At 51.8% G+C, this 27,623-nt stretch overlaps 1 protein-coding gene across 3 annotated transcripts in view; it reads left to right on the forward strand.

The window, feature by feature from the left end:
- Positions 1-27,623, forward strand: part of KAT5 (lysine acetyltransferase 5) — a 75,407-nt gene that overhangs the window by 29,079 nt on the left and 18,705 nt on the right. The window contains exons 6-12 of one of the 3 annotated variants that reach the window (XM_075326412.1): positions 5,129-5,200; positions 7,905-7,976; positions 8,100-8,183; positions 8,566-8,646; positions 8,829-9,077; positions 9,177-9,266; positions 17,461-17,601. In XM_075326412.1, the coding sequence (XP_075182527.1) occupies positions 5,129-5,200; positions 7,905-7,976; positions 8,100-8,183; positions 8,566-8,646; positions 8,829-9,077; positions 9,177-9,266; positions 17,461-17,601 (789 nt within the window). The remainder of the gene's footprint in view (positions 1-5,128; positions 5,201-7,904; positions 7,977-8,099; positions 8,184-8,565; positions 8,647-8,828; positions 9,078-9,176; positions 9,267-17,460; positions 17,602-27,623) is intronic. The other 2 variants (XM_075326415.1, XM_075326416.1) reach the window with 2 other exon arrangements.

The following is a 27,623-nucleotide window of genomic DNA, read 5'->3' on the forward strand; positions in this document are numbered from 1 at the left end:
TCCTAGCATCATTAGGCATCAAGGATGCTTATCCACACGTGCCGATTGATCCAGAGCACTAGCGTTTCTACGCTTCGTTATAGGAGACGAACACCTTCTGTTCGTAGCTCTACCTTCCGGCTAGCGACAGTCCCACTGGTCTTCGCCAAGGTCAGGGCAGCAGTAGTCACAGTCCTGCACTCTCAGGGTCACTCTGTGATCCCATATTTAGACGATCTACTTGTCAAGGCACTCTCTTAGGAAACATGCCGACACTGCCCGAACGTTGCGCTGGAGACTCTCTAGAGTTTTGGGTGGATCATCAACTTTTTAAAGTCAGATCCGACCCCGACCCTATCGCTAACATATCTAGGCATGGAGTTTCATACTCTCTCAGCGATAGTGAAGCTTCCGCTAGACAAACAGCATTCACTACGGGCTGCAATCTCTTCTTTAAGAACCAGTCGCACACATTAAGACGCCTCATGCACTTCCTACGTAAGATGGTAGCAATGGAGGCAGTTCTTTTCGCGCAGTTTCATCTGCGTCCACTACAATGTGACATTCTCCGCCAATGGGACGGGGAGTCGACCTCCCTCAACAGAGTCGTCTTTCTTTCTCAGGCGGCCAAGGAATCTCTACGGTGGTGGCTTCTTCCCACCTCATGGTCAAAAAGAAGGTCCTTCCTATCCCCATCCTGGGCGATAGTTACGACAGACGCGAGTCTATCAGGGTGGGGAGCAGTTTTTCTCCACCACAGCGCTCAGGGTACGTGGACTCAGCAAGAGTCCACCCTTCAGATCAATGTTCTTGAACACAGAGCAGTGTATCTTGCCCTACAAACCTTCCAACAGCAGCTGGAAAGCAAGCAAATCCGACTTCAGTCGGACAACTCCACAGCGGTGGCATACATCAACCACCAAGGAAGAACGCGCAACCGGCAAGCCTTCCAGGAAGTCCGGCAGGTTCTGATGTGGGTGGAAGACACGGCATCCACCATATCCACAGTTCACATCCCAGGCGTGGAAAACTAGGAAGCTGACTTCCTAAGTCGCCGGGGTGTGGCCGAAAGGGTATGGTCTCTTCACCCGGACGGGTTTCAGGAGATCTGGCGCCGCTGACAGAGGCCGGACGTCGATCTAATGGCGTCACGGCACAACAACAATGTGCCAGCTTCATAGCACGGTTTCACAATCATCGAGCTCTGGCGGCAGACGCCTTAGTTCAGCATTGGTCGCAGTTCCAGCTACCTTATGTGCCACCTCTGGCATTGTTGCCCAGAGTGCTGCGTTAGATCAGGACCGACTGCGGCCGCGCCATCCTCGTCGCTACAGATTGGCCGAGGATGTTGTGGTTCCCGGTTCTGTGGTGCCTCACGGTAGGCTAACCGGGGGCACTACCAGACCAGTCAGACTGGCTGTCTCAAGGGCCATTCTTCCATTTGAATTCTTCGGCCCTCAACCTGATGGTGTGGCTTTGAGTCCTGGAACCTAGTGTCGTCAGGATTACCTCAGGACGTGGTTGCCACCATGAGACAGGCTAGCATACCAACGTCCGCCAAGTTTGACCACAGGACGTGGAAGATATTCTTATCTCGGTGCTCGGCGCAGGGTGTTTCTCCCTGGCCGGTTGCATCGTCTATGTTTCCTTCCTTCCTGCAATCTAGGTTGGAAAAAGGGTTGTCGCTCAGTTCCCTTTAGGGACAAGTCTCAGCGCTATCTGTATTTTTTCAGAAACGACTTCCTCAGGTACGCACGTTCCTACGGGGAGTTTGTCTTCTCAGCACTCCGTACAGGCGGCCGTTAGAGCCCTGGGATCTGAACAAGGTTCTAATTGCTCTCCAGATGCCGCCTTTCGAGCCTTTGAAAGAGGTCTCCCTTCCCGCTTTTCTCGGGAAGTGGCCTTCTAGTAACGGTCTCGTCTCTTAGGAGAGTTTCCGAGCTAGCAACGCTCTCATACAAATCTCCCTTCCTGGTCCTTCACCAGGACAGGGTAGTTCTGCGTCCGATTCCGGAATTTCTCCCTAAGGTGGTATCCCACTTTCATATCAATCAGGATATCACCTCACCTTCTTTGTGTCCTCGTCCAGTCCATCAATTTCAGAAGGATTTGCATCTGTTGGTTCTGGTGAGAGCACTCAGGTTCTACTTCCCGCATGGCGCTCCTGCGCCACCCGGATGCACTCTTTGTCCTTGTCGCTGGTCGGCGTAAACAGTCGCAAGCTTCTGAATCCACCCTGGCTCGGGGGATCGAGGAACCAATTCTTGAAACCTACAGTTCTACTGGGCTTCTGGTTCTCTCAAGGCTGAAGGCCCATTCTACCAGAGCCGTGGGTGCATCCTGGGCATTACGGCACCAGGCTACGGCTCAACAGGTGTGTCAGGCACCTACCTGATTGAGTCTGCATACTTTTACCAAGCATTTTCAGGTGCATACCTACGCTTCGGCAGACGCCAGCCTAGGTAGATAAGTCCTTCAGGCGGCGATTGCCCACCTGTAGGAAAGGGCTGTTTTACCGCCCTATCACGAGGTATTCTTTTACCCACCCAGGGACTGCTTTTGGACGTCCCAATTGTCTGGGTCTCCCAATTAGGAGCGAAAAAGAAGAAGGGAATTTTGTTTACTTACCGTAAATTCCTTTTCTTCTAGCTCCAATTGGGAGACCCAGCACCCGCCCTGTTTTCTCGGGGTTTTTCTGTTTTTTTCGGGTACACATGTTGTTCATGTGGTATGGTTCAGTTCTCCGATGTTTCCTCGGATTGAATTGGTCTTTAAACCAGTTATTGGCTTTCCTCCTTCTTGCTTTGGCACTAAAACTGGTGAGCCAGTGATCCCACTGGGGGTGTATAGCCAGAAGGGGAGGGGCCTTACACTTTTAAGTGTAATACTTTGTGTGGCCTCCGGAGGCAATAGCTATACAATTGTCTGGGTCTCCCAATTGGAGCTAGAAGAAAAGGAATTTACGGTAAGTAAACAAAATTCCCTTCTTCTTTCCTTCCTGCAATCTGGGTTGGAAAAGGGCTTGTCGCTCGGCTCCCTTAAAGGGCAAGTCTCGGCACTATCCGTGTTTTTTCAGAAGCGTCTAGCACGACTTTCTCAGGTGCGCACGTTCCTGCAGGGGGTTTGTCATATCGTCCCTCCGTACAGGCGGCCGTTAGATCCATGGGATCTAAACAGGGTACTAGTTGCTCTCCAGAAGCCGCCCTTCGAGCCTCTGAGGGATGTTTCACTTTCTCGACTCTCACAGAAGGTGGCCTTTCTGGTAGCGGTCACGGCTCTTCGGAGAGTGTCTGAGCTAGCAGCGCTGTCATCCAAGGCTCCCTTCCTGGTGTTCCACCAGGACAAGGTAGTGCTGCGCCCCATTCAGGAGTTTCTCCCTAAGGTGGTATCCTCTTTTCATCTTAATCAGGATATCTCCTTGCCTTCCTTTTGTCCTCATCCAGTTCATCGGTATGAAAAGGATTTACATTTGTTAGATCTGGTGAGAGCACTCAGAATCTACATTTCCCGCACGGCGCCCCTGCGCCGCTCGGATGCACTCTTTGTCCTTGTCGCTGGTAAGCGCAAAGGGTCGCAGGCTTCCAAGCCACCCTGGCTCGATGGATCAAAGAACCAATTCTTGAAGCCTACCGTTCTGCTGGGCTTCCGGTTCCATCAGGGCTGAAGGCCCACTCAACCAGAGCCGTGGGTGCGTCCTGGGCATTACGACACCAGGCTACGGCTCAACAGGTGTGCCAGGCAGCTACCTGGTCGAGTCTGCACACTTTCACCAAACATTATCAGGTGCATACCTATGCTTCGGCGGACGCCAGCTTAGGTAGAAGAGTCCTGCAGGCGGCAGTTGCCTCCCCGTAGGGGAGGGCTGTCTTTGCAGCTCTACTATGAGGTATTTCTTTACCCACCCAGGGACTGCTTTTGGACGTCCCAATCGTCTGGGTCTCCCAATGGAGCGCCGAAGAAGAAGGGAATTTTGTTACTTACCGTAAATTCCTTTTCTTCTAGCTCCTATTGGGAGACCCAGCACCCGCCCTGTTGTCCTTCGGGATTTTTGGTTTTTTTTCGGGTACACATGTTGTTCATGTTGAACGGTTTTCAGTTCTCCGAAGTTACTTCGGAGTGAATTTGTTTAAACCAGTTATTGGCTTTCCTCCTTCTTGCTTTAGCACTAAAACTGAGCAGCCCGTGATCCCACGGGGGGTGTATAGCCAGAAGGGGAGGGGCCTTACACTTTTTAGTGTAATGCTTTGTGTGGCCTCCGGAGGCAGTAGCTATACACCCAATCGTCTGGGTCTCCCAATAGGAGCTAGAAGAAAAGGAATTTACGGTAAGTAACAAAATTCCCTTCTTTTTGCAATTTTTCTGCACTTGGAATTTTTTTGCCGTTTTCCAGTACACTATGTGGTAAAACGTATGGTTTCATTTAAAAGTACAACTTGTCCCGCAAAAAACAAGCCCTCATATGGCAAGATTGACAGAAAATTAAAATGTTACGGCTCTCGGAAGAAGGGGAGCAAAAAACAAAAACGGAAAGTTCCCGGGGGCTGAAGGGGTTAAAGGATATAAGAGCCCAGGCTGCTGTGTAGAATATAAACTAATGGTTGCGCGGTTGGCCTTATGGGCGTCTCCATTCTCCGGTGCCAGCGCCTGCCTCTTTCAGCCATCTTCGTCCTCCTTCTCTAGCTGCGGTGCATGACGCGTTTGACGTCATCCACACTCGCCGGCATTCCGGTCCTGAGCAGGGGCACTTTGATCTGCTCTGAGCAGGGCAGATCAAAGTATTGTAGTGCGCATGCGCGGGACCGGTGAGTGTGTATGACGTAGACGCGTCATGCACACAGGAGTCAGAAGGAGGACCAAGATGGCCGAAAGAGGCTGCGCTGGCACCGGACAACTGAGACGCCCATCTGGTAAACCGAGCGACCGTTAGGTGAGTATTATAAAGTGTTTTTTATGTTCTCACAGCGGCCTGGGCTCTTATATACAGCATGTTAGAATGCTGTATATAAGAGCCCGTTGGTGGTGGCCGCAGCTTATAAGCCAAAAAAGTGGTGACAGGTTCCCTTTTAAATTAGTTTGCTAAAAGCTTAATTATTGTATAAGTTAAGGACATTATTACTTTACCCTTTTGTTTTTGACATGACCTGATCAGGACGGGTTTCCAGCCTCTGGATGTAAACAAGAAGTTCTTCTATCACTGACAGCCAGCAGAGATCTTGAAACGGTGAGGACCTGAAACTCCGTGTATCAGAAAGCTGCACTTCATTTCATTATACATTGCTTAAAGGGGTTGTCCAGTGAGAGCTAGTTATCAGCTATGTACATGATAGGTGATACTGTCCTGATTGGTGGGGGTCCGACCACTGGGACTGGCACTGATTGACAAAACGGTACACGTTTATTCTCTCTAGAATGGACTGGACCGTCTCTGAATTCCCTTCCCATGGGGCTGCTGAGCGTTGTGTTCGATTCTTACCTGCAACCTCATAGGGAATGAATGGAGCAGTAGTCGAGCGTTCTCACTTCCACTCCACTTTAAGTAGGATTAAAGTGCACCTTTATTCTGGTCAGACCCCTGACGATCAGCAAGTTATCACCGGACAACCTCTTTAGGCTTTATTTCCAGTCATCCAATCACCAGTGTTAATTTTGCTTTTCACTTTATCCTAAGTTATTTGATGTTTAACCTCCTTATATGCAGCATTCAATAGGAACCCCTGGGCTATGTCTGTAAGCCCGTCCGAGGGACCACAGCAGGATTGTGGAGTCCTGATGGGTCACCATAGTAGCCAGGGGGTCTGCCATGGTTGCTTCTTATCTATTTCACTGATATAATTGGGTGCTCTGGAGAAATATATCCACTAAAACAAAAAAAGTAGCTCCGGCACACCTTAAAAGAATTAGGCAGAAAGTCTTGGGTGGTACTAAAACGTGGTTTTATTCAAACAATGTTTCAATGTTAATGAAATGTTTTAATGTTAATGTTTTAGTCTGATAGAACCCCTGAAAAAGGTCCTATCAGGACCGAAACGTCGGGACAGACTTTTCTTTTTGTTTCAATAAAACCACGTTTTAGCACCACCCAAGACTTTCTGCCTAATTCTTCTAAGGTGTGCCGGAGCTACTTTTTTGTTTTGGTAACTCGAGAGCGGCGGCAGCTAGCAGCTATAGACATAGAAGTGGTGTCTAGGTATAGTAAAGTAGCCATGCACTACGCAATGAAACCACCTATAGCGCCACCTGGTGTAAAACAACGGAGTTAGCATTTTTAGCTTGAAGACGGAACGAGATGGAGGAAAAAAAGTGAATTTAAAAATTGTAGGGTATCATCAATTCAATACGGATCGACACCTTGCATACAGAAATCCTATGATGTGAAACACCTGCCCCCCCCCCCCACCCCCAAAAAAAAACCCAAAACAAAACATTGAATGCTGGTCACGCATATGGCGCTCATTTAACTTTGATGCTCAAAGTGGCCCCCGTCAGCTGCAATGCACATCTGGACTCTGCACAGCATACTGTATCTTGCTGCACGTTGTGCAATATGGTAGGTGACACATTTGCACAAGCATCTGTGATACGTCGTCCTAGGTCCTGCAATGTTGGTGGAGGGGTCGCATACACCTGCTGTTTGATGTGACCTCACAGAAAGAAGTCCAATGGGGTCAGGTGAGCGGAGACCACTCCACGCAGCCACCATACCCAATGACTTGTAGGAAGGTCTCCATGAGGTATCGCTTCACGTCCACAGCCTTGTGAGTTTTAGGGGGGCTTTGCACACTACGACATCGCAAAAGCGTCGTTATCGTATCATCGGTGTAGGGTCTGACATTTCCATAATGCCGGTGCAGCGACAGGTACGATGTTGTTCCTCCTTCCTGCGGCAGCACACATCGCTGTGTGTGAAGCCGCAGGAGCGAGGAACATCTCCTTACCTGCGTCCCGTCTGCAATGCGGAAGGAAGGAGGTGGGCGGGATGTTTACATCCTGCTCATCTCCGCCCCTCCGCTGCTATTGGCCGCCGGCCGTGTGACGTCGCTGTGACGCCACACGACCCGCCCCCTTAGGAAGGAGGCGGATCGCCGGCCAGAGAGACGTCGCAGGGCAGGTAAGTGCATGTGAAGCTGGCATAGCGATAACGTTCGCTACGCCAGCAATCACAAGATATCGCTGCTGAGACGGGGGCGGGGACTATCGCGCTCGACATCGCAGCATCGGCCTGCGATGTCGCAGCGTGCAAAGTACCCCTTACACGTTCATATCATAGCATTTCTGTATGCAAGGTGTCGATTCGTATTGAGTTGCTGATGCCCTACAACTTTGTAATTCTCTTTTTTTTTTTCTCTTGTTCTGTTTTTGAGATAAAAAATGCTAACCCCGTTTTCCACGAGGCGGCGCTATAGGTGGTTTCATTGCGTAGCGCATAGCTACTTTACTATACCTAGACACCACTTCTATGCCTATAGCTTCCGCCGTTCTCAAGTTTATGGCGGTGGATACAGTGTATACACACACGCACCCACACCCCTCTTATTTGATAGTTTAAATCCCTGCACCCTGTGGGGTTATGAGCCCAGTTGTGGGACCGGCTCAGTGACTTCCACATATCGCTCTGCCGCTCCTGCTCGATATCATGCCCCATGCAGGTAGGGCAGCTGGACTGACGCAGCGGGTTCCCTTTGATGTATCCGTTGCGTTTCTTTCCGGTGTGTCTGGTTACCTTCTGGCTGCCGGGATGATCTCATCTATAAAGCACAACCTAATGACACAGGCAGATTCTATCAATATTCTGTCCCTGACACTATGAAATGCTGTACGTGTCTCTCTCCCATGCCACGTAGTAATGGTAAGGTACGAGCCATGCATCTGGCCCTCCCACACCCGTGGGTAGGGGGTTATAAGCCTGTGTCATTCCTTTTCCACAGAGGAAGATTCCTGAACTCCTTCTACCTCCAGCTGCAGCCCCTGCGGGAGGAGGAAAATCTCTCCCTGCTCCAGTAAGACTTTGTCTCCCATACTTCCATTCATGTCTGTCCCCCTGACTGAAGTATTCTCCATACGGCATATATTGCCATATACGTTTTTTCATTATATCTTTGCATGTCCCATTACCTTTCTAGCAGAAGCGGAAAGTAGAAGTCGTGTCACCAGCAACACCAGTTCCACCAGCACCGGAAACCACACAAGCCTCTGTATTCCCGCAGGTAAGGGACTTCGGAGAAGGGTAGCATTTCGGTTTTTCTTGTTTGGGGGGTCTGACCTTCAGGGCTTCCACTGATCTCAAGAAACGTGGCTTTGAAGAGCATGTGCACTGCCTCTCCATTCATTCCTATGGGAGAGCCAAAAATCAGCTGAGTGAAGCACCGCAATCTCCGACGGTCCCATTAAGAATGAATAGCGCGGCAGTGTGCATAATGGACCTCTGCGTCATTCAGGCCGCAGGGCTCTTCAGAAGCACCTGTTCTCAAAATAGTGGGGTCAGACTCCCAGCGATCAGAAAGAAGTTATCCCCTATTCTGTATAGATGGTGGATAACTTCCAAACTTGAGAATAGCCCCGTAATGTAGCCTTGCTGTTTCTCTCTAGAATGGAGCGGCCCGCAGGCCAAGTGCGCCCGCTGTACCTCCAGGACGCAAGCGAAAATCGAATTGTCTGAGTGCAGATGAGGTGAGCACCGTGTGTGGATAAAAACTCTGTGGTCGTATAAGCCGGTTATTAAATTTATCTTTTTTCTATCGCTTCATTGGGGGACACAGCAAAAACATGGTCTCCTGTGTCCCCCAATGAAGGCTCCGAGAAAGATTTTACGGTGAGTACCCAAAATGTACTTTTGTCTTTGCCATCTTCAGGATTCACAGGACAGCTCTGATGGAATCCCTTCTGCACCTCGGATGACCGGTAGCTTGGTGTCTGACCGGAGCCATGATGACATCATTACTCGCATGAAGAACATTGAGTGCATCGAACTAGGACGTCACCGGCTCAAGCCTTGGTATTTCTCACCGTACCCACAAGAGCTGACTGTGTTACCCGTCCTTTATTTATGTGAATTCTGCCTCAAGTATCTAAAGAGTCTGAAGTGTCTACAAAGACACCTGGTACGTAAGACGCTGCAGAAAGTATTGAAATAAGTGGATTTCTGACTAAGACTCGCAGAATAACACGGTATTGTCTTTATATCTCTTTATTACTTACAGACTAAATGTAACTTGCGACATCCCCCGGGAAATGAAATCTATAGAAAGGGGACAATATCGTTCTTTGAAATAGATGGACGCAAGAACAAGGTACAAGAAGTTTCGTGACTTACTGTTAGAGACCTACCATACATCAGAGATACATTACAGGGACTGTACTGAGTATAAATATCAATAGGATAGGGGATAACTTATTGATGGCTGCGGGTCCCACTGATGGGATCCCCATTTCATTGATTTTTCTTTTTCTTCAGCGCTCTATTGGGAGACCCAGACGATTGGGGTATAGCTACTGCCCTCTGGAGGCCACACAAAGCACTACACTAAAAGTGCAAGGCCCCTCCCTCTCTGGCTATACCCCCCCGTGGTATCACGGGTACTCCAGTTTTAGCTTTGTGTGCGAAGGAGGTCAGACATTCCATGCATAGCTCCACAGATTTTAGTCAGCAGTAGCTGCTGACTAGTTCGGATGGAAGAAAAGAGGACACATATAGTGTTCCCAGCATGCTCCCTTCTCACCCCTGGATGGTGTTGTAAGGTTGAGGTACCTATTGCTGGTACAGGGCTGGAGCCTGACATGCTGTTTTCCTTCCACATCCCCTTGGGGGTTCTGTGGAAGTGGGATCCTGCCGGCCTCAAAGCTCTGTCGCCGGGCTCCATCCACAGACCCATCAGAACCTGATGGATACGGAGCAGGAGTACCATCAGGGACCGGGCCCTGCATCATACAGGTACTCTGTGTCCCCGGCAGGCACAGACACACTCCGGGCTGGCTGGGTGTTGTAGTGCGCCGGGGACCGTACACTGAGCTGGTGTTCCTACAGTCATCTGGGGGACTTTGTGTTCTGGGAACGCAGCGCCGACCCTCACTGGACCGGGCGGCGCTGCTGTGACTTGTGGTGCGCCGGGGATACGCCGACCGCGCTTTTACGGCGGCGGCGTTTATAACTCTAGTCCCCGGCTTTTGGGCCTAGGACGCCGGCAGCTCCGATCGTTCCCGCCCCCACCCTGTCAATCAGGGTAGGGGAGAGACGCTGTTTCACGGCAGCGAGGAGGGCTGGAGCCTGATTTACATGCTCCAGCCCTCACACTAGGCACAGAGGGAGCAGGCTTCCCGCTCTTGGTCAGGAACGCCCAGGGCCCGCCCCCCTTCTTCCCTCAGGACGCCGGCAGCCATTACATGCATGGCTGGCTGGAAGAAGGACGCAAGGCTCTGGGAGACCTAGACTGAGGGGCTTTGGAAGACCACACACCCGCTCTTTAGCGGGCGGTAAGCGGCTTTTCAGCTGGCCCCTCTAGTGCCTCAGTGTATGTTAGTGTATTGTGTCACTGGACATAGAGATTTATTGATTTCTTGCACTGTGAGGTCGCTTCCTGGCTGAATACCCCAGATCGCTCTGAGGAAGCAGCAGCATGTCATCCACAAGACGCAAGGCTGCCAAGGCTAGGGCTGTGTGCACTGTGTGTGCTGCTTGTGGGACTGCTCTACCAGCAGGTTCCAAAGACCCCCATTGTGTGCAATGCTCAGATCCGGTGCTGCTTCGCCAGCCGGAGTCAGGAGAGATAGTGACCCAGGCTGAGACGCCTGTAAGTCCTGCCCCGGTGTCAGGGTCAGACTTTGCAGTTTTTGCGGTTAATATGTCGGTGACTATGGCAAAAATCCTGGAAACTTTGCAATCCATGCCTGGGGCTCAGTCTATGGACACGGCGAGGTCTATGTCCTCTAACCCTCCGCAGTTGGATTTAATCCAGACTGCAAGGGGGTCCCCGGCCTCTCAGGATGAGTATGATGACTCAGATGATTGCCCCAGCCACCCCAAGCGGGCTCGCTGGGAAAGACCCTCAACGTCATCACACTGCTCAGGGTCTCAGCGCAATCAGTCTCCCTGTGATGTGTCTGAAGAGAGTGATCAGGAGTCTAATCCTGGAACCCCTCTCAATCTGGATACCCCGGATGGGGACGCCATGGTAAACGATCTTATCTCAGCCATCAATAGGCTGTTAGATATTTCTCCCCCAGCCCCTTCAGCAGAAGAGGCAGCGGCAGAGCAGGAGAAATTTCGTTTCCTCTATCCCAAGCGTAAATTAAGTGCTCTGTTGGATCACTCTGACTTCAGAGAATCAATCCAGAAACACGATGCTCATCCAGAAAAGCGTTTCTCTAAACGTTCTAAGGATACACGTTATCCTTTCCCCCCTGAGGTGGTCAAGCGCTGGACCCAGTGTCCAAAGGTGGATCCCCCGATTTCCAAACTTGCAGCTAGATCCATAGTTGCAGTGGAAGATGGCGCTTCACTTAAAGATGCCAATGACAGACAGATGGACCTTTGGTTAAAATCTGTCTATGAAGCTATCGGCGCGTCGTTTGCTCCAGCATTCGCAGCCGTATGGGCGCTACAAGCTATTTCAGCTGGTTTAGCGAAAGTGGATGCTATCTTACATCCAGCGGTGCCGCAAGTGGCGTCCCTTACCTCGCAGATGTCCGCGTTTGCGTCTTACGCTATCAATGCGGTCCTAGAATCTACCAGCCGCACCTCAATGGCGTCTGCCAATTCGGTAGTTTTGCGCAGGGCATTGTGGTTAAAGGACTGGAAAGCAGATGCTGGTTCCAAAAAATGTTTAACCAGCTTGCCTTTGTCTAGAGAAAGACTGTTTGGCGAGCCATTGGCTGACATCATTAAACAGTCCAAGGGTAAAGACTCCTCTTTACCCCAGCCCAGATCAAGCAAACCTCAGCAGAGAAAGTGGCAGCAGAAGTTTCAGTCCTTTCGAGGTTCGGGCAAAACACAATTCTCCTCGTCCAAAGGGACTCAGAGGACGCAAAGAAACTCAGATTCCTGGAGGGCTCATTCACGCCCCAAGAAAGCAAATGGAGGAACCGCTTCCAAAGCGGCTACCTCATGACTTCCAGTCCCCTCCCTCCGCATCTCCGGTCGGGGGCAGGCTCTCCCGCTTTTACGACACTTGGATGTCACAGGTCAAAGACCGGTGGGTGACGGACATTTTGTCGCGCGGGTACAGAATCGAGTTCAGTTCTCGTCCTGCAGCTCGGTTCTTCAGAACCTCCCCACACCCAGACCGTGTAGATGTCCTGCGGCAGGCGGTGGACTCCCTAAGAGCGGAGGGAGTAGTGGTTCCTGTACCGTTTCAGGAACAAGGGAGAGGGTTTTACTCCAATCTCTTTGTGGTGCCAAAAAAGGACGGCTCATTCCGTCCTGTTCTGGACCTAAAACTGCTCAACAAACATGTACACGCCAGACGGTTCCGGATGGAAACCCTCCGTTCTGTCATTGCCTCAATGTCTCAAGGAGACTTCCTTGCCTCAATAGACATCAAGGATGCTTATCTCCACGTGCCAATTGCTACAGAACATCAACGTTTTCTACGTTTTGTGATAGGAGACGACCATTTTCAGTTCGTAGCTCTGCCATTTGGTCTGGCGACAGCCCCACGGGTCTTCACCAAGGTCATGGCGGCGGTGGTAGCAGTCTTGCACTCTCAGGGACACTCGGTGATCCCTTACCTAGACGATCTACTTGTCAAGGCACCCTCTCAAGAGGCATGCCAACTCAGTCTACAGGCTACGCTGGAGACTCTCCAGACTTTTGGATGGATCATCAACTTTCCAAAGTCAAATCTGTCACCGACACAGTCACTAACGTATCTTGGCATGGAGTTTCATACTCGAGCAGCGAGAGTGAAGCTTCCGCTAAACAAGCAGCGGTCCCTACAGACAGGGGTGCAATCGCTCCTTCAGGGCCAGTCGCACCCCTTACGGCGCCTCATGCACTTCCTAGGGAAGATGGTGGCAGCCATGGAAGCAGTTCCCTTTGCGCAGTTTCATCTGCGTCCACTTCAATGGGACATTCTCCGCCAATGGGACGGGAAGACGACTTCCCTAGACAGGAAAGTCTCTCTTTCCCAGACGGCCAAGGACTCTCTGCAATGGTGGCTCCTTCCCACCTCATTGTCTCAGGGAAGATCCTTCCTGCCCCCATCCTGGGCAGTAGTCACGACAGATGCGAGTCTGTCGGGGTGGGGAGCAGTGTTTCTACACCACAGGGCTCAGGGGACGTGGACTCAGCAGGAGTCCACCCTTCAGATCAATGTTCTGGAAATCAGGGCAGTGTATCTTGCCCTACTGGCCTTCCAACAGTGGCTGGAAGGAAAGCAGATCCGAATCCAATCGGACAACTCCACAGCGGTGGCATACATCAACCACCAAGGAGGGACGCGCAGCCGGCAAGCCTTTCAGGAAGTCCGGCGCATTCTGAATTGGGTGGAGGACACAGCATCCACCATATCCGCGGTTCACATCCCGGGCGTAGAAAACTGGGAAGCAGACTTCCTCAGTCGCCAGGGCATGGACGCAGGGGAATGGTCCCTTCACCCGGACGTGTTTCAGGAAATCTGTCGCCGATGGGGAGTGCCGGACGTCGACCTAATGGCGTCTCGGCACAACAACAAGGTCCCGGCATTCATGGCGCGGTCGCGAGATCAAAGAGCGCTGGCGGCAGACGCCTTGGTGCAAGATTGGTCGCACTTCCGCCTCCCATATGTATTCCCGCCTCTGGCACTCTTGCCCAGAGTACTACGCAAGATCAGATCCGATTGCAGCCGCATCATACTCGTCGCCCCAGACTGGCCGAGGAGATCGTGGTATCCGGATCTGTGGCATCTCACGGTCGGCCGACCGTGGTCGCTTCCAGACCGTCCAGACCTGCTGTCTCAAGGGCCGTTTTTCCATCAGAATTCTGCGGCCCTGAACCTGACTGTGTGGCCATTGAGTCCTGGATCCTATCGTCAACAGGATTATCCCAGGGAGTGGTAGCCACAATGAGACAAGCTAGGAAGTCAACTTCTGCTAAGATCTACCACAGAACGTGGAGGATATTCTTATCCTGGTGCTCTGCTCAGGGAGTGTCTCCCTGGCCATTTGCATTGCCCACTTTTCTATCTTTCCTGCAATCAGGGTTGGAAAAGGGCTTGTCGCTCGGCTCCCTTAAAGGGCAAGTCTCGGCACTATCCGTGTTTTTTCAGAAGCGTCTAGCACGTCTTCCTAAGGTGCGCACGTTCCTGCAGGGGGTCTGTCATATTGTGCCCCCGTACAAGCGGCCGTTGGATCCATGGGATCTGAACAGGGTACTAGTGGCTCTCCAGAAGCCGCCCTTCGAGCCTCTCAAAGAAGTTTCTTTTTCTCGCCTGTCACAGAAAGTGGCGTTTCTTGTTGCGATCACATCGCTTCGGCGAGTGTCTGAGCTGGCTGCTCTGTCATCCAAGGCTCCCTTCTTGGTGTTCCACCAGGACAAGGTTGTGCTGCGCCCCATTCCGGAGTTTCTCCCTAAGGTCGTATCCTCGTTTCATCTTAATCAGGATATATCATTGCCTTCCTTTTATCCTCATCCGGTTCACCGGTATGAAAGGGACTTGCGTTTGCTAGATCTGGTGAGAGCACTCAGGATCTACATTTCCCGCACGGCGCCCATGCGCCGTTCCGATGCACTTTTTGTCCTTGTCGCCGGTCCGCGCAAGGGGTTGCAGGCTTCTAAAGCCACCTTGGCTCGATGGATCAAAGAACCAATTATAGAGGCCTACCGTTCTGCTGGGCTTCCGGTTCCTTCAGGGCTAAAAGCCCACTCAACCAGAGCCGTAGGTGCGTCCTGGGCATTACGGCACCAGGCTTCGGCTCAACAGGTGTGTCAGGCGGCTACCTGGTCGAGTCTGCACACGTTCACCAAGCATTATCAGGTGCATACCTATGCTTCGGCGGATGCCAGCTTAGGTAGAAGAGTCCTGCAGGCGGCAGTGACATCCCCGTAGGGGGGGGCTGTTTTGCAGCTCTAACATGAGGTATTTCTTTACCCACCCAGGGACAGCTTTTGGACGTCCCAATCGTCTGGGTCTCCCAATAGAGCGCTGAAGAAGAAGGGAATTTTGTTACTTACCGTAAATTCCTTTTCTTCTAGCTCTTATTGGGAGACCCAGCACCCGCCCTGTTGTCCTTCGGGATTGTTTTTTGCTGTTTGCGGGTACACATGTTGTTCATGTTGAACGGTTTTTCAGTTCTCCGATGTTACTCGGAGTTAATTTGTTTAAACCAGTTGTTGGCTTCCTCCTTCTTGCTTTGGCACTAAAACTGGAGTACCCGTGATACCACGGGGGGGTATAGCCAGAGAGGGAGGGGCCTTGCACTTTTAGTGTAGTGCTTTGTGTGGCCTCCAGAGGGCAGTAGCTATACCCCAATCGTCTGGGTCTCCCAATAAGAGCTAGAAGAAAAGGAATTTACGGTAAGTAACAAAATTCCCTTCTTTTCCCTCCCCTTTTTTTTTTTGTTTTTGTCATCAAATTGTCTCATTTTATTTATGTATATATATCTCTATATCTCTCTCTGTCTGTCCTAACGTCGATCTAATGGCGTCTCGGCACAACAACAAGGGCCCGATTTTCATGGCGCGGTCTCACGATCAAAGAGCTCTGGCGGCAGACGCCTTAGTTCAGGATTGGTCGCAGGTCCAGCTACCCTATGTGTTTCCCCCTCTGGCACTGTTGCCAGAGGGCTACGCAAGATCAGCTCCGATTGCCGCCGCGCCATCCTCGTCGCCCCAGACTGGCCGAGGAGGTCGTGGTACCCGCATCTGTGGCATCTCACGGTCGGCCAACCGTGGGCACTACCAGACCGGCCAGACTTTCTGTCCCAAGGGCCGTTTTTTCCATCTGAATTCTACGGCCCTGAACCTAACTGTGTGGCCATTGAGTCCTGGATCCTAGCGTCTTCAGGATTATCTCAAGACGTCATTGCCACCATGAGACGGGCTAGGAAGCCGACGTCTGCCAAGATCTACCACAAGACGTGGAAGATATTCTTATCTTAGTGCTCTGCTCAGGGAGTGTCTCCCTGGACATTTGCATTGCCTACTTTTCCTTCCTCCCTGCAATCTGGTTTGGGAAAAGGTTTGTCGCTCGGCTCCCTTAACGGACGAGTCCCAGCGCTGTCTGTATTCTTTCAGAAGCGCATAGTACGACTTCCTCAGGTACGCACGTTCCTGCAGGGGGTTTGTCACATTGTCCCTCCGTACAAGAGGCCGTTAGACCCATGGGATCTGAACAGGGTACTAATTGCTCTCCAGGAGCCGCCCTTTGAGCCTCTGAGGGATGTTTCACTTTCTCGACTTTCACAGAAAGTGGCCTTTTTGGTAGCGGTCACGTCTCTTCAGAGAGTGTCCGAGCTAGCAGCGCGGTCATCCAAAGCTCCCTTCCTGGTGTTTCACCAAGACAAGGTAGTGCTGCGCCTGATTCCGGGGTTTCTCCCTAAGGTGGTATCCCCCTTTCATCTCAGTCAGGATATCTCCTTACCTTCCTTTTGTCCTCATCCAGTTCATCGATATGAATTGGATTTGCATTTGTTGGATCTGATGAGAGCGCTCAGAATCTACTTTTCCCGCACGGCGCCCCTGCGCCGCTCGGATGCACTCTTTGTACTTGTCGCTGGTCAGCGCAAAGGGTCGCAGGCTTCCAAATCCACCCTGGCTCGATGGATCAAGGAACCAATTCTTGAAGCCTACCGTTCTGCTGGGCTTCCGGTTCCATCAGGGCTGAAGGCCCATTCTACCAGAGCCGTGGGTGCGTCCTGGGCATTACGGCACCAGGCTACGGCTCAGCAGGTGTGCCAGGCGGCTACCTGGGCGAGTCTGCACACCTTCACCAAGCGTTATCAGGTGCATGCCTACGCTTAGGCGGATGCCAGCCTAAGTAGAAGAGTACTGCAGGCGGCGGTTGCCTCCATGTAGGGAAGGGCTGTTTTTACAGTCCAAACTTGAGGTATTAATTTACCCACCCAGGGACTGCTTTTGGACGTCCCAATCGTCTGGGTCTCCCAATGGAGCGCCGAAGAAGAAGGGAATTTTGTTACTTACCGTAAATTCCTTTTCTTCTAGCTCCAATTGGGAGACCCAGCACCCGCCCCTGTTCCTTCGGGATTTTTGGTTGTTCGGGTACACATGTTGTTCATGTTGAATGGTTTCAGTTCCCCGATGTTCCTTCGGATTGAATTGTTTAACCAGTTATTGGCTTTCCTCCTTCTTGCTTTTGCACTAAAACTGAAGCAGCCCGTGATCCCACGGGGGGTGTATATGCAGAAGGGGAGGGGCCTTACACTTTTTAGTGTAATACTCTGTGTGGCCTCCGGAGGCAGTAGCTATACACCCAATCGTCTGGGTCTCCCAATTGGAGCTAGAAGAAAAGGAATTTACGGTAAGTAACAAAATTCCCTTCTTTTGTTTTTCAGAGCTACTCTCAGAATCTCTGCCTTTTGGCAAAATGCTTTTTGGACCACAAGACACTATACTACGACACCGATCCCTTTCTCTTTTACATTATGACAGAATATGACTCCAAGGGCTTTCACATTGTCGGCTACTTTTCAAAGGTGGGTTTCTTTTGTTAGTAGTACCCAATAGTAAATGAACAGACCAATCCGCATTTAATTCTTGATCAAATACTGCATGTGGCGTAAATGTAAGGGGTACTTTGCACGCAGCTACATCGCAAGCCGATGCTAGTGATGTCGATGCGATATCTTGTGATAGCTGCCGTAGCCAACATTATCGCTACGGCAGCTTCACAGGCACTTACCTGCCCTGCAACGTCGCTCTGGCCGGCGAACCGCCTCCTTTCTAAGGGGGCGGGTCGTGTAGCGTCACAGCGACGGCAGGCGGCCAATAGAAGCAGAGATGAGCGGGACGTAAACATCCCGCCCACCTCCTTCCTTCCGCATAGCCGGTGGAGGCAGGTAAGGAGAATTTCCTCGCTCCTGCGGCTTCACACACACCGATGTGTGCTGCCGCAGGAGCGAGGAACAACATCGTACCTGCGGTCGACCCGACATTATGGAAATGACCGACGCTACACAGATCGCCGATTTTACGACGCTTTTGCAATCGTTTATCGGCGCATCTAGGCTTTACACGTTGCGAGATCGTTACTGGCGCCGGATGTGCGTCACTTTCGATTTGACCCCGACGATATCGCAGTAGCGATGTCTTACTCCCCTGCCCCGTCTTATACTCACCTGTTAAAGTCTTCTTCTGACTCCAGCATTGCCCTGGTTGGTCTTCGGCACTTTGTGACCTGCCGGCAGCTCCAACGTTTCATGGAGCGCGCCAGAGGTCAGAACTCATTACAAGTCTATGAGAGCATCGTTTTGGCTCTCATAGACTTGCATTGAGAGCTTGTGATGTAACTTCTGATTTCTGGCCACTCAGAAGTTAATCATAAGATGGTGCCGAGGCAATCCCCCTGAGAAAGGATGAAAATACTGGAGGGTGAGTAGAAAATGCTGGAGGGTGAGCTGGGGGCAGGGGACTTGGATTTAAAGCACCACGCCGGGTTTGGGGGAAAAAAAACTAGTGCTTTAAAGGGAATCTGTCACTAGGTTTTTGCTACACCGTCTGGGAGCAGCATAACATGGGGGCAACGACCCTGATTCCAGCGATGTGTCACTTACTGAGCTGTTTGCTGTCATTTTGATAAAACCAAATGTTTTCTCTGCTACAGATCTAGCAGTTATACAGAACTCATGAATATGCTGGACTACCTGGCAGCTGGCCAAGTAGTCCTCCAATGATAATCTCCTGCTGATTAAACGGATTTTCTCAAAACTACACTAAACAGCTCAGTAAGTGACACATTGCTGGAATCAGGGTCTCTGCCCCTATGTTATGCTGCTCTCAGATGAGGGAGCTAAAACCTGGTGATGGATTCCCTTTCATGAAGCTTCTGTATCTTTTGTGTTCCTTTATATAATTTTGTAGCCTCTTGAGGTCTAGAGTAGCGCAGTTTGCAATTTCTTTCTCTAAATGGAGGAGAAAGTAACCTGACAAAGCCATTGAAATTCGTAATCTGTATAAAAACTGGTTGTTCAGGTGTTTAAATAAAGAAAAAAAGTGTAAGGCCTTGTTCAGACGGATGTATAGTGTATAGTCCTTGAGCGTGTGGTTACTTATACTGCTCAGCATGCTGTATACTACCATCATTATCTGCCATTGAATAAGTGTTTGTTTATTTATTTTTTCTTTGTCGCTCCTAATTGGGAGACCCAGACAATTGGGTGTATAGCTACTGCCTCCGGAGGCCACACAAAGCATTACACTTAAAAGTGTAAGGCCCCTCCCCTTCTGCCTATACACCCCCCGTGGGATCACGGGTTCCTCAGTTTTCAAGCTTTGTGCGAAGGAGGTCAGACATCCACGCATAGCTCCACTGTTTTAGTCAGCAGCAGCTGCTGACTATGTCGGATGGAAGAAAAGAGGACCCATACTTGGGCCCCCAGCATGCTCCCTTCTCACCCCACTTTGTGTCGGCGGTGTTTGTTAAGGTTGAGGTACCCATTGCGGGTACAGAGGCTGGAGCCCACATGCTGCATCCTTCCCCATCCCCCTTTGGGCTCTGGGTGAAGTGGGATTTACCGGTCTCCAGGCACAGAGACCGTGCTCCGTCCACAGCCCCTGGGGAATCTGCTGGATATGGAGCGGAGTTTCGTCAGGGACAGGGCCCTGCTACGCCAAGGTACTCTGTGTCCCCGTACAGACCGCGCACACACTGCAGCATGGCTGGGTGTGTTAGTGCGCCGGGGACAATAGCGCTGCTGCGCTTGTGCCACACTTCCACAGCTTGCTAAGGGAGTTAGTGTGTGGGGAACTGCCGCGCCGGCCCCTGCTGACAGTTTTTACTGCGACGCGGCTGGGACTTGTGGTGCGCCGGGGACTTCCGCGCTGGCCGTGCAGATTTGTCGGCCGCGCTTTTTACTAGAGTCCCCGGCTTTTGCGGCCTAGTTCCGTTTCGTTCCCGCCCCCAGGCCTGCCAGTCAGGGGAAGGGCGGGACGCTATACAGAAAGTCAGCGCCGAGGGCTGGAATCTGCTTTACATACTCCAGCCCTCACATTGAACACAGTGGGAAGCCAGCTTCCCGCACTTTGTCTGAGGCACGCCCACGGTCCGCCCCTCTTCACAGAACGCCGGCAGCCATTCCTGATGTGCAGGCTGAGCTGGAAAGGGGAGACAAGTTCTGGGAGACCCAGGCACGGGATTCTGGCGACTACACACCCGCTCTTAGCGGGCGGTAAGCGGCACCCTCCGGTGCTGACCCCACTAGTGAAAGTGTTCATTTGTATTTTTATGCATGCATGCTATACATTGCACTAAGTCGCTGGTGATTCTTGGCTATATACCCTCCTGGAGGAGAATATAGCATGTCGTCCGCAAAAAAACAGGGGTGCCAAGGCACAGGCTTCTATGCTGCTTGCACCGCTTGTGCGGCTGTTCTACAGGCAGGTTCCACTGACCCCCATTGTGTGCAGTGTTCGGTCCCTGTGCTCCCTGCTCGGCCAGGGCCTCTGCTGGAGGTGTCCCAGAGAGATCCACCTGTGAATACTGTCCAGGTGACGGGGACAGAGTTTGCAATTTTTGCGGATAGATTATCTGTGACTATGTCTCAGATTCTAGAAACTTTGCAGTCTAGACCAGTAACTCAGGCATGGGCGCTGTTGGTTCATTGCTCCCTGGCCCCCCTCAGTTGGAACAGCTCCGGGGGTGTCCCTTGCATCCCAGTGTGACGGTTCGGACACGGACGACAGTCCCAGACAGCCTAAGAGAGCTCGCTATGAGCGGCCCTCTACATCATCTCACTGGTCAGGCTCTCAGCAGGAGGTTTCTCTGTGTGATGAGACGGCAATAGCTGATCAGGATTCTGACCCTGAGACCGCTCTCAATCTAGATACTCCTGATGGTGACGCCATAGTGAACAATCTATCGCGTCCATCAATAAAATGTTGGATATTTCTCCCCCAGCTCCTCAAGTGGAGGAGTCAGCTTCACAGCAGGAGAAATTCCATTTCAGATTTCCCAAGCGGAAATTAAGTACTTTTCTGGACCATTCTGACTTTAGAGAGTCAGTCCAGAAACACCACGCTTATCCAGATAAGCGTTTCTCCAAACGGCTTAAGGATACACGTTATCCCTTTCCTCCTGACGTGGTCAAGAGCTGGACCCAGTGTCCCAAGGTGGATCCCCCTATCTCCAGGCTTTCGGCTAGATCCATAGTTGCAATGGAGGATGGGGTTGCACTTAAAGATGCCACTGACAGACAGATGGAGCTCTGGTTGAAATCCATCTATGAGGCTATCGGCGCGTCGTTTGCTCCTGCATTCGCAGCCGTATGGGCACTCCAAGCTATTTCAGCTGGTCTTGCACAGATTGACACGGTCACACGTACATCTGTTCCGCAGGGGGCATCCTTAACCTCTCAAATGTCTGCATTTGCGTCTTGCGCGATTAATGCTGTCCTGGACTCTACGAGCCGTACGGCAATGGCATCTGCCTACTCCGTGGTTTTACGCAGAGCCTTGTGGTTAAGGGAATGGAAAGCAGATTCTGCTTCCAAGAAATGTTTAACCAGTTTGCCATTTTCGGGTGACCGGCTGTTTGGTGAGCGCTTGGATGAAATCATTTAACAGTCCAAGGGTAAGGATTCATCCTTACCTCAGCCCAGACAAACCAAACCCCAACAGAGGAGGGGACAGTCGGGGTTTCGGTCCTTTCGAGGTTCGGGCAGGTCCCAATTCTCCTCGTCCAAAAGGACTCAAAAGAATCAGAGGAGTTCAGATTCTTGGCGGGCTCAGTCACGCCCAAAAAAGGACAGCCGGAAGACCCGCTACCAAGGCGGCTTCCTCATGACTTCCGGCCTCCTCCCTCCGCATCCTCGGTCGGTGGCAGGCTCTCCCGCTTTGGCGACATTTGGCTGCCACAGGTCTGAGACCGTTGGGTGCGAGACATTCTGTCTCACGGGTACAGGATAGAGTTCAGTTCTCGTTCTCCAACTCGATTCTTCAGAACGTCTCCGCCTCCCGACCGAGCCGATGCTCTCCTACAGGCGGTATGCACTCTAAAGGCGGAAGGAGTGGTGATCCCTGTTCCTCTTCAAGAGCAAGGTCACGGTTTTTACTCCAATTTGTTTGTGGTACCAAAAAAGGACGAGTCTTTCCGTCCCGTTCTGGACCTAAAACTTCTCAACATCCACGTGAGAACCAGACGGTTCCGGATGGAATCCCTCCGATCCGTCATCACCGCAATGTCTCAAGGAGATTTCCTAGCATCGATAGACATCAAGGATGCTTATCTCCACGTACCGATGGCTCCAGAGCATCAGCGTTTTCTACGCTTCGTTATAGGAGACGAACACCTTCAGTTCGTAGCTCTGCCTTTCGGGCTGGCGACAGCCCCACGGGTCTTCACCAAAGTCAGGGCAGCTGTAGTTGCAGTCCTACACTCTCAGGGACACTCCGTGATCCCTTACTTAGACGATCTGCTGGTCAAGGCGCCTTCTCAAGAGGCATGCCAACACAGCCTGAACGGGGCGCTGGAGACCCTCCAGGGTTTCGGGTGGATCATCAACTTTTCCAAGTCGAATCTAACCCCGACCCAGTCGATAACATATCTTGGCATGGAGTTTCATACTCTCTCAGCGGTAGTGAAGCTTCCGCTTGTCAAATAGCGTTCATTGCAGACAGGGGTGCAATCTCTCCTTCAAGGTCAGTCACACCCCTTGAGACGCCTCATGCACTTCCTAGGGAAGATGGTGGCAGCAATAGAGGCAGTCCCTTTCGCGCAGTTTTCATCTGCGTCCACTACAATGGGACATTCGCCGCCAATGGGACGGGAGGTCGACGTCCCTCGACAGCAACGTCTCTCCCTCTCAGACGGCCAAGGATTCTCTTCGATGGTGGCTGCTTCCCACCTCATTGTCGAAAGGGAAATCCTTCCTACCTCCATCCTGGGCGGTAGTGACGACAGATGCGAGTCTGTCAGGGTGGGGAGCAGTCTTTCTCCACCACAGGGCTCAAGGTACGCGGACTCAGCAAGAGTCCACTCTTCAGATCAATGTTCTGGAGATCAGAGCAGTGTATCTTGCCCTACCAGCCTTCCAGCAGTGGCTGGAAGGCAAGCAGATCCGTATTCAGTCGGACAACTCCACAGCGGTGACATACATCAACCACCAAGGAGGAACTCGCAGTCGGCAAGCCTTCCAGGAAGTCCGGCGGATTCTGACGTGGGTGGAAGCCACGGCCTCCACCATATCCGCAGTTCACATCCCAGGCGTGGACAACTGGGAAGCAGGCTTCCTCAGTCGCCAGGGTATGGACGCAGGGGAATGGTCTCTCCACACGGACGTGTTTTAAGAGATCGGTCGCCGCTGGGAGATGCCGGACGTCGACCTAATGGCGTCCCGGCACAACAACAAGGTCCCAGTTTTCATGGCACGGTCTCACGATCACCGAGCTCTGGCGGCAGATGCCTTAGTTCAAGATTGGTCGCAGTTCCGGCTTCCTTATGTGTTTCCACCTCTGGCTCTGTTGCCCAGAGTGCGGCGCAAGATCAGGTCCGACTGCCGCCGCACCATCCTCGTCGCTCCAGACTGGCCAAGGAGGTCGTGGTACCCGGATCTGTGGCACCTCGCGGTAGGCCAACGGTGGGCACTACCAGACCGACCAGACTTGCTGTCTCAAGGGACGTTTTTCCATCAGAATTCTGCGGCCCTGAACCTGACTGTATGGCCATTGAGTCCTGGATCCTAGCGGGTTCAGGATTGTCTCAAGAGGTCATTGCCACCATGAGACAGGCCAGAGAACCTACCTGCGCCAAGATATACCACAGGACGTGGAAAATATTCTTGTCTTGGTGCTCTGCTCAGGGGGTCTCTCCCTGGCTATTTAGTTTGCCTACTTTCTTTCCTTCCCGCAATCCGGGTTGGAAAAAGGTTTGTCGCTCAGCTCCCTTAAAGGGCAAGTCTCAGCGCTATCTGTATTTTTTCAGAAGCGCCCAGCACGACTTCCTCAGGTACGCACGTTCCTGCAAGGGGTCTGTCATATCGTCCCTCCTTACAAGCGGCCGTTAGAGCCCTGGAATCGGAACAGGGTTCTAATTGTTCTTCAGAAGCCGCCTTTCGAGCCTATGAGGGATGTTTCCCTTTCTCGCCTTTCACAGAAAGTGGCCTTTCTAGTAGCGGTCACGTCTCTCCGGAGAGTGTCCGAGCTAGCAGCGCTGTCATGCAAATCTCCCTTCCTGGTGATTCACCAGGACAAGGTGGTTTTGCGCCCTATTCCGGAGTTTCTCCCTAAGGTGGTATCCCCGTTTCATCTTAATCAGGATATCTCCTTGCCTGCCTTGTGCCCTCATCCAGTTCATCAATTGAAAAGGATTTGCATTTGTTGGATCTCGTGAGAGCGCTCAGGATCTACATTTCCCGCACGGCGCCCCTGCGCCGCTCGGATGCACTTTTTGTCCTTGTCGCTGGTCAGCGCAAAGGGTCGCAAGCTTCCAAATCCACCCTAGCTCGGTGGATCAAGGAACCAATTCTTGAAGCCTACCGTTCTGCTGGGCTTCCGGTTCCCTCAGGGCTGAAGGCCCATTCTACCAGAGCCGTGGGTGCGTCCCGGGCATTACGACACCAGGCTACGGCTCAGCAGGTGTGCCAGGCGGCTACCTGGTCGAGTCTGCACACTTTTACCAAACACTATCAAGTGCATACCTACGCTTCGGCGGACGCCAGCCTAGGTAGACAAGTCCTTCAGGCGGCGACGGCCCACCTGTAGGGTAGGGCTGTTTTTACGATCCTATCACGAGGGGTTATTATACCCACCCAGGGACTGCTTTTGGACGTCCCAATTGTCTGGGTCTCCCAATTAGGAGCGACAAAGAAGAAGGGAATTTTGTTTACTTACCGTAAATTCCTTTTCTTCTAGCTCCAATTGGGAGACCCAGCACCCGTCCTGTTTGCTTAGGGATTTTTGTTTGTTCGGGTACACATGTTGTTCATGTTGAATGGTTTCGGTTCTCCGATGTTCCTTCGGATTGAATTTGTTCTTAAACCAGTTATTGGCTTTCCTCCTTCTTGCTTTGGCACTAAAACTGAGGAACCCGTGATCCCACGGGGGGTGTATAGGCAGAAGGGGAGGGGCCTTACACTTTTTAGTGTAATGCTTTGTGTGGCCTCCGGAGGCAGTAGCTATACACCCAATTGTCTGGGTCTCCCAATTGGAGCTAGAAGAAAAGGAATTTACGGTAAGTAAACAAAATTCCCTTCTTTCAAACAATCTGGATTATCCGTTTAAAAAAAACAAACACGATGTTTTTACGGTAGATTTGTCGATTTTATTGACAAAATTAGGGAATGTAGAGATGTTGCATGCATTTGCGCTGCACAATGGTGCCCGTTATATGTGCAGTTAATACTGCCATCTGGACCCCGCCTGATAGAAAGTGATTGCCTTGTACCAGAATCAGATAATTTCTTCTCTGCCAGTCATTGCCTGATGCTTTCTGTGAGGCAAATCCCGGGATATGAAGATGAATTATGACTTCCAGTCATAATCGCTCATCACTCCCTGGCAGTGCCCCCTCCCTTCTTGTTCTCAATGTCCGGCATCTGTGAAGGTGTTACACCTCCATGGCCATCTCCTGTGATATGGAGATGAGATGATGTGGGAACAATGGACACAGGAGGACTCCCTGCCGTGACCCTGTGGTAGGAGCTGCTATCTAATTAGCAAGCTTGGAAGTATCCAGACAGAACGACTCCAGTAAAAAATGGTTCATATCTCGCAAGCCATATTTCCGATAAATATGGCAACCATAAAAATGGTGTCTCCGCATGCGGACGATGCTGGCACACCCTTTTTATGGGAGCGGGAGCTTGGGAAATACCCCAGGCGTGATATCAGCCAATGTGGAACTAGTAGACGAGTCATGAGTCCTCTCATTCTGTAGCTAAATTCATAACTGTCACAATGAGAGCATTGGCGTCCGCCTACGACGCTCCCAGGCCAAGTTATGGCCATATCCATGTTGTGGATTTTGTCCATAACTCCAGCCAGGGGTGGAGCAGTGCTCCCTCTGAGGTCACTAAGGTAGGAGGGGACCTGGATTTGCCCAGGTTGATAACCCTACTTCGGCCATTTTCCAGGGTTCTTTCGCTGGGGGTCACGTGTGAGAAACATCTGTGGGAGTTCCTGGAAACCTGGTCTACAGCGCCCCCCTGTGGCCAGACGCACAAGGTAACTGCTGGAACTGTGTATGCCTGTTTGTAACCCATGCTTTGATTGTAACTGTACTCTGACATATGTATATTCTGTAGATTCCCTATTGTATATATTGTAGTTTCTAGTGTGCTTTAGGCTGATTAAATTATATAATTAATCTTGGGCTGTTCTGTTATCTCGATCTTGAATCCCACGTCTGTGTGTTCGGCTAATAGTTACCGTGAAGCGGTTGGTGGCAGCGAGTTGTGCCAAGGATTATTGTGGGGAGGCCAGTGAGATTCGGGGAGGTTTTATATATTCCGCCCGCGGAGGTCGGGGGAATATATACCCTACTCTCACCGGGGACCCTTCAATAATCGGCATAAGTAGTATAGCGGCCTCCTTGCTTATTGTCGGGCAATTCCATAATTGGCCTGACTATAAGAGGGGCGCTAGAGAGCGCGTCACGTGCTCTGTCTGTCGGTCGGGAGGTATAAAGGAGGGGTGACCCCCACTTGTTACCCCCCGATTGTAACGTACTGGTAGCCAGCGCGGGGGATTTCTGAGTGACCCCCCCGGTGGTTCGTGACATATTGGTGGCAAGCGGTGGGATCGAGATAATAGTGTGTGTGAGTGTGAGACCCATACTCCCAGACACTAAAGACTGCCTGCAGCAGCTGTGGCTGCTGGGGTCTTCAGACTAGCTCAACACTAGAGTGTCAGAGTGCAGATACGGTAAGGTGTGTGGAGGCATCAGGTGTCAGTTCTGTGTCAGTGACCAAAGTCTGCAAGAATGGCTGAGAGCACCAGGAGCAAAGCCAAAGGAATGGCCGATGCTCAGGCCAGAGACGATGAGGAGGTTGTCCACGAGCCCTCCAAGAGCCCGACGCCAGAGAACAGCTCTGCAGAGGACATCGCACAACCTGGCACTGCTGGACAAAATGAGGAGGAGCTCGCCCAAGGGTCCTCAACGAGCCAGATGCCAGCCCTCCGCTCTGCAATGGACAGTGAATCACCAGGCTCCGCAGCGGGCCGCAGATCACCACGTGCCATTCCACCGAGCCTGGGAGGCTCGGATAGCCTTCTTCAAATGGCTATGGCCCTTCTCCAGGCTGGAGACCAGGAGGGCTACAAGGAACTCCTGGCAGAGCGCAGGGCAGAGCGGCAGGCGGCGCGTGACGCTGAGGCTGCGGAGCGGCAAGCAGCGCGTGAGGCTGCGGAGCGGCAAGCAGCACGTGAAGAGCGACGGCAACAGGCAGACCGTGACCACCAGCTGCAGCTAGCTCAGCTCCGGCCCTCATCAGCCACACGTGACCTTCAAGACACCAAACTTCCAAAGGTCCGTGTTGAGGACTTCCCAGTGCTGGAGAAGGATGGA

The sequence above is a fragment of the Anomaloglossus baeobatrachus genome, chromosome 10 (genome assembly GCF_048569485.1).
Source record: "Anomaloglossus baeobatrachus isolate aAnoBae1 chromosome 10, aAnoBae1.hap1, whole genome shotgun sequence".
In the NCBI taxonomy this organism is placed as follows: Eukaryota; Metazoa; Chordata; class Amphibia; order Anura; family Aromobatidae; genus Anomaloglossus; species Anomaloglossus baeobatrachus.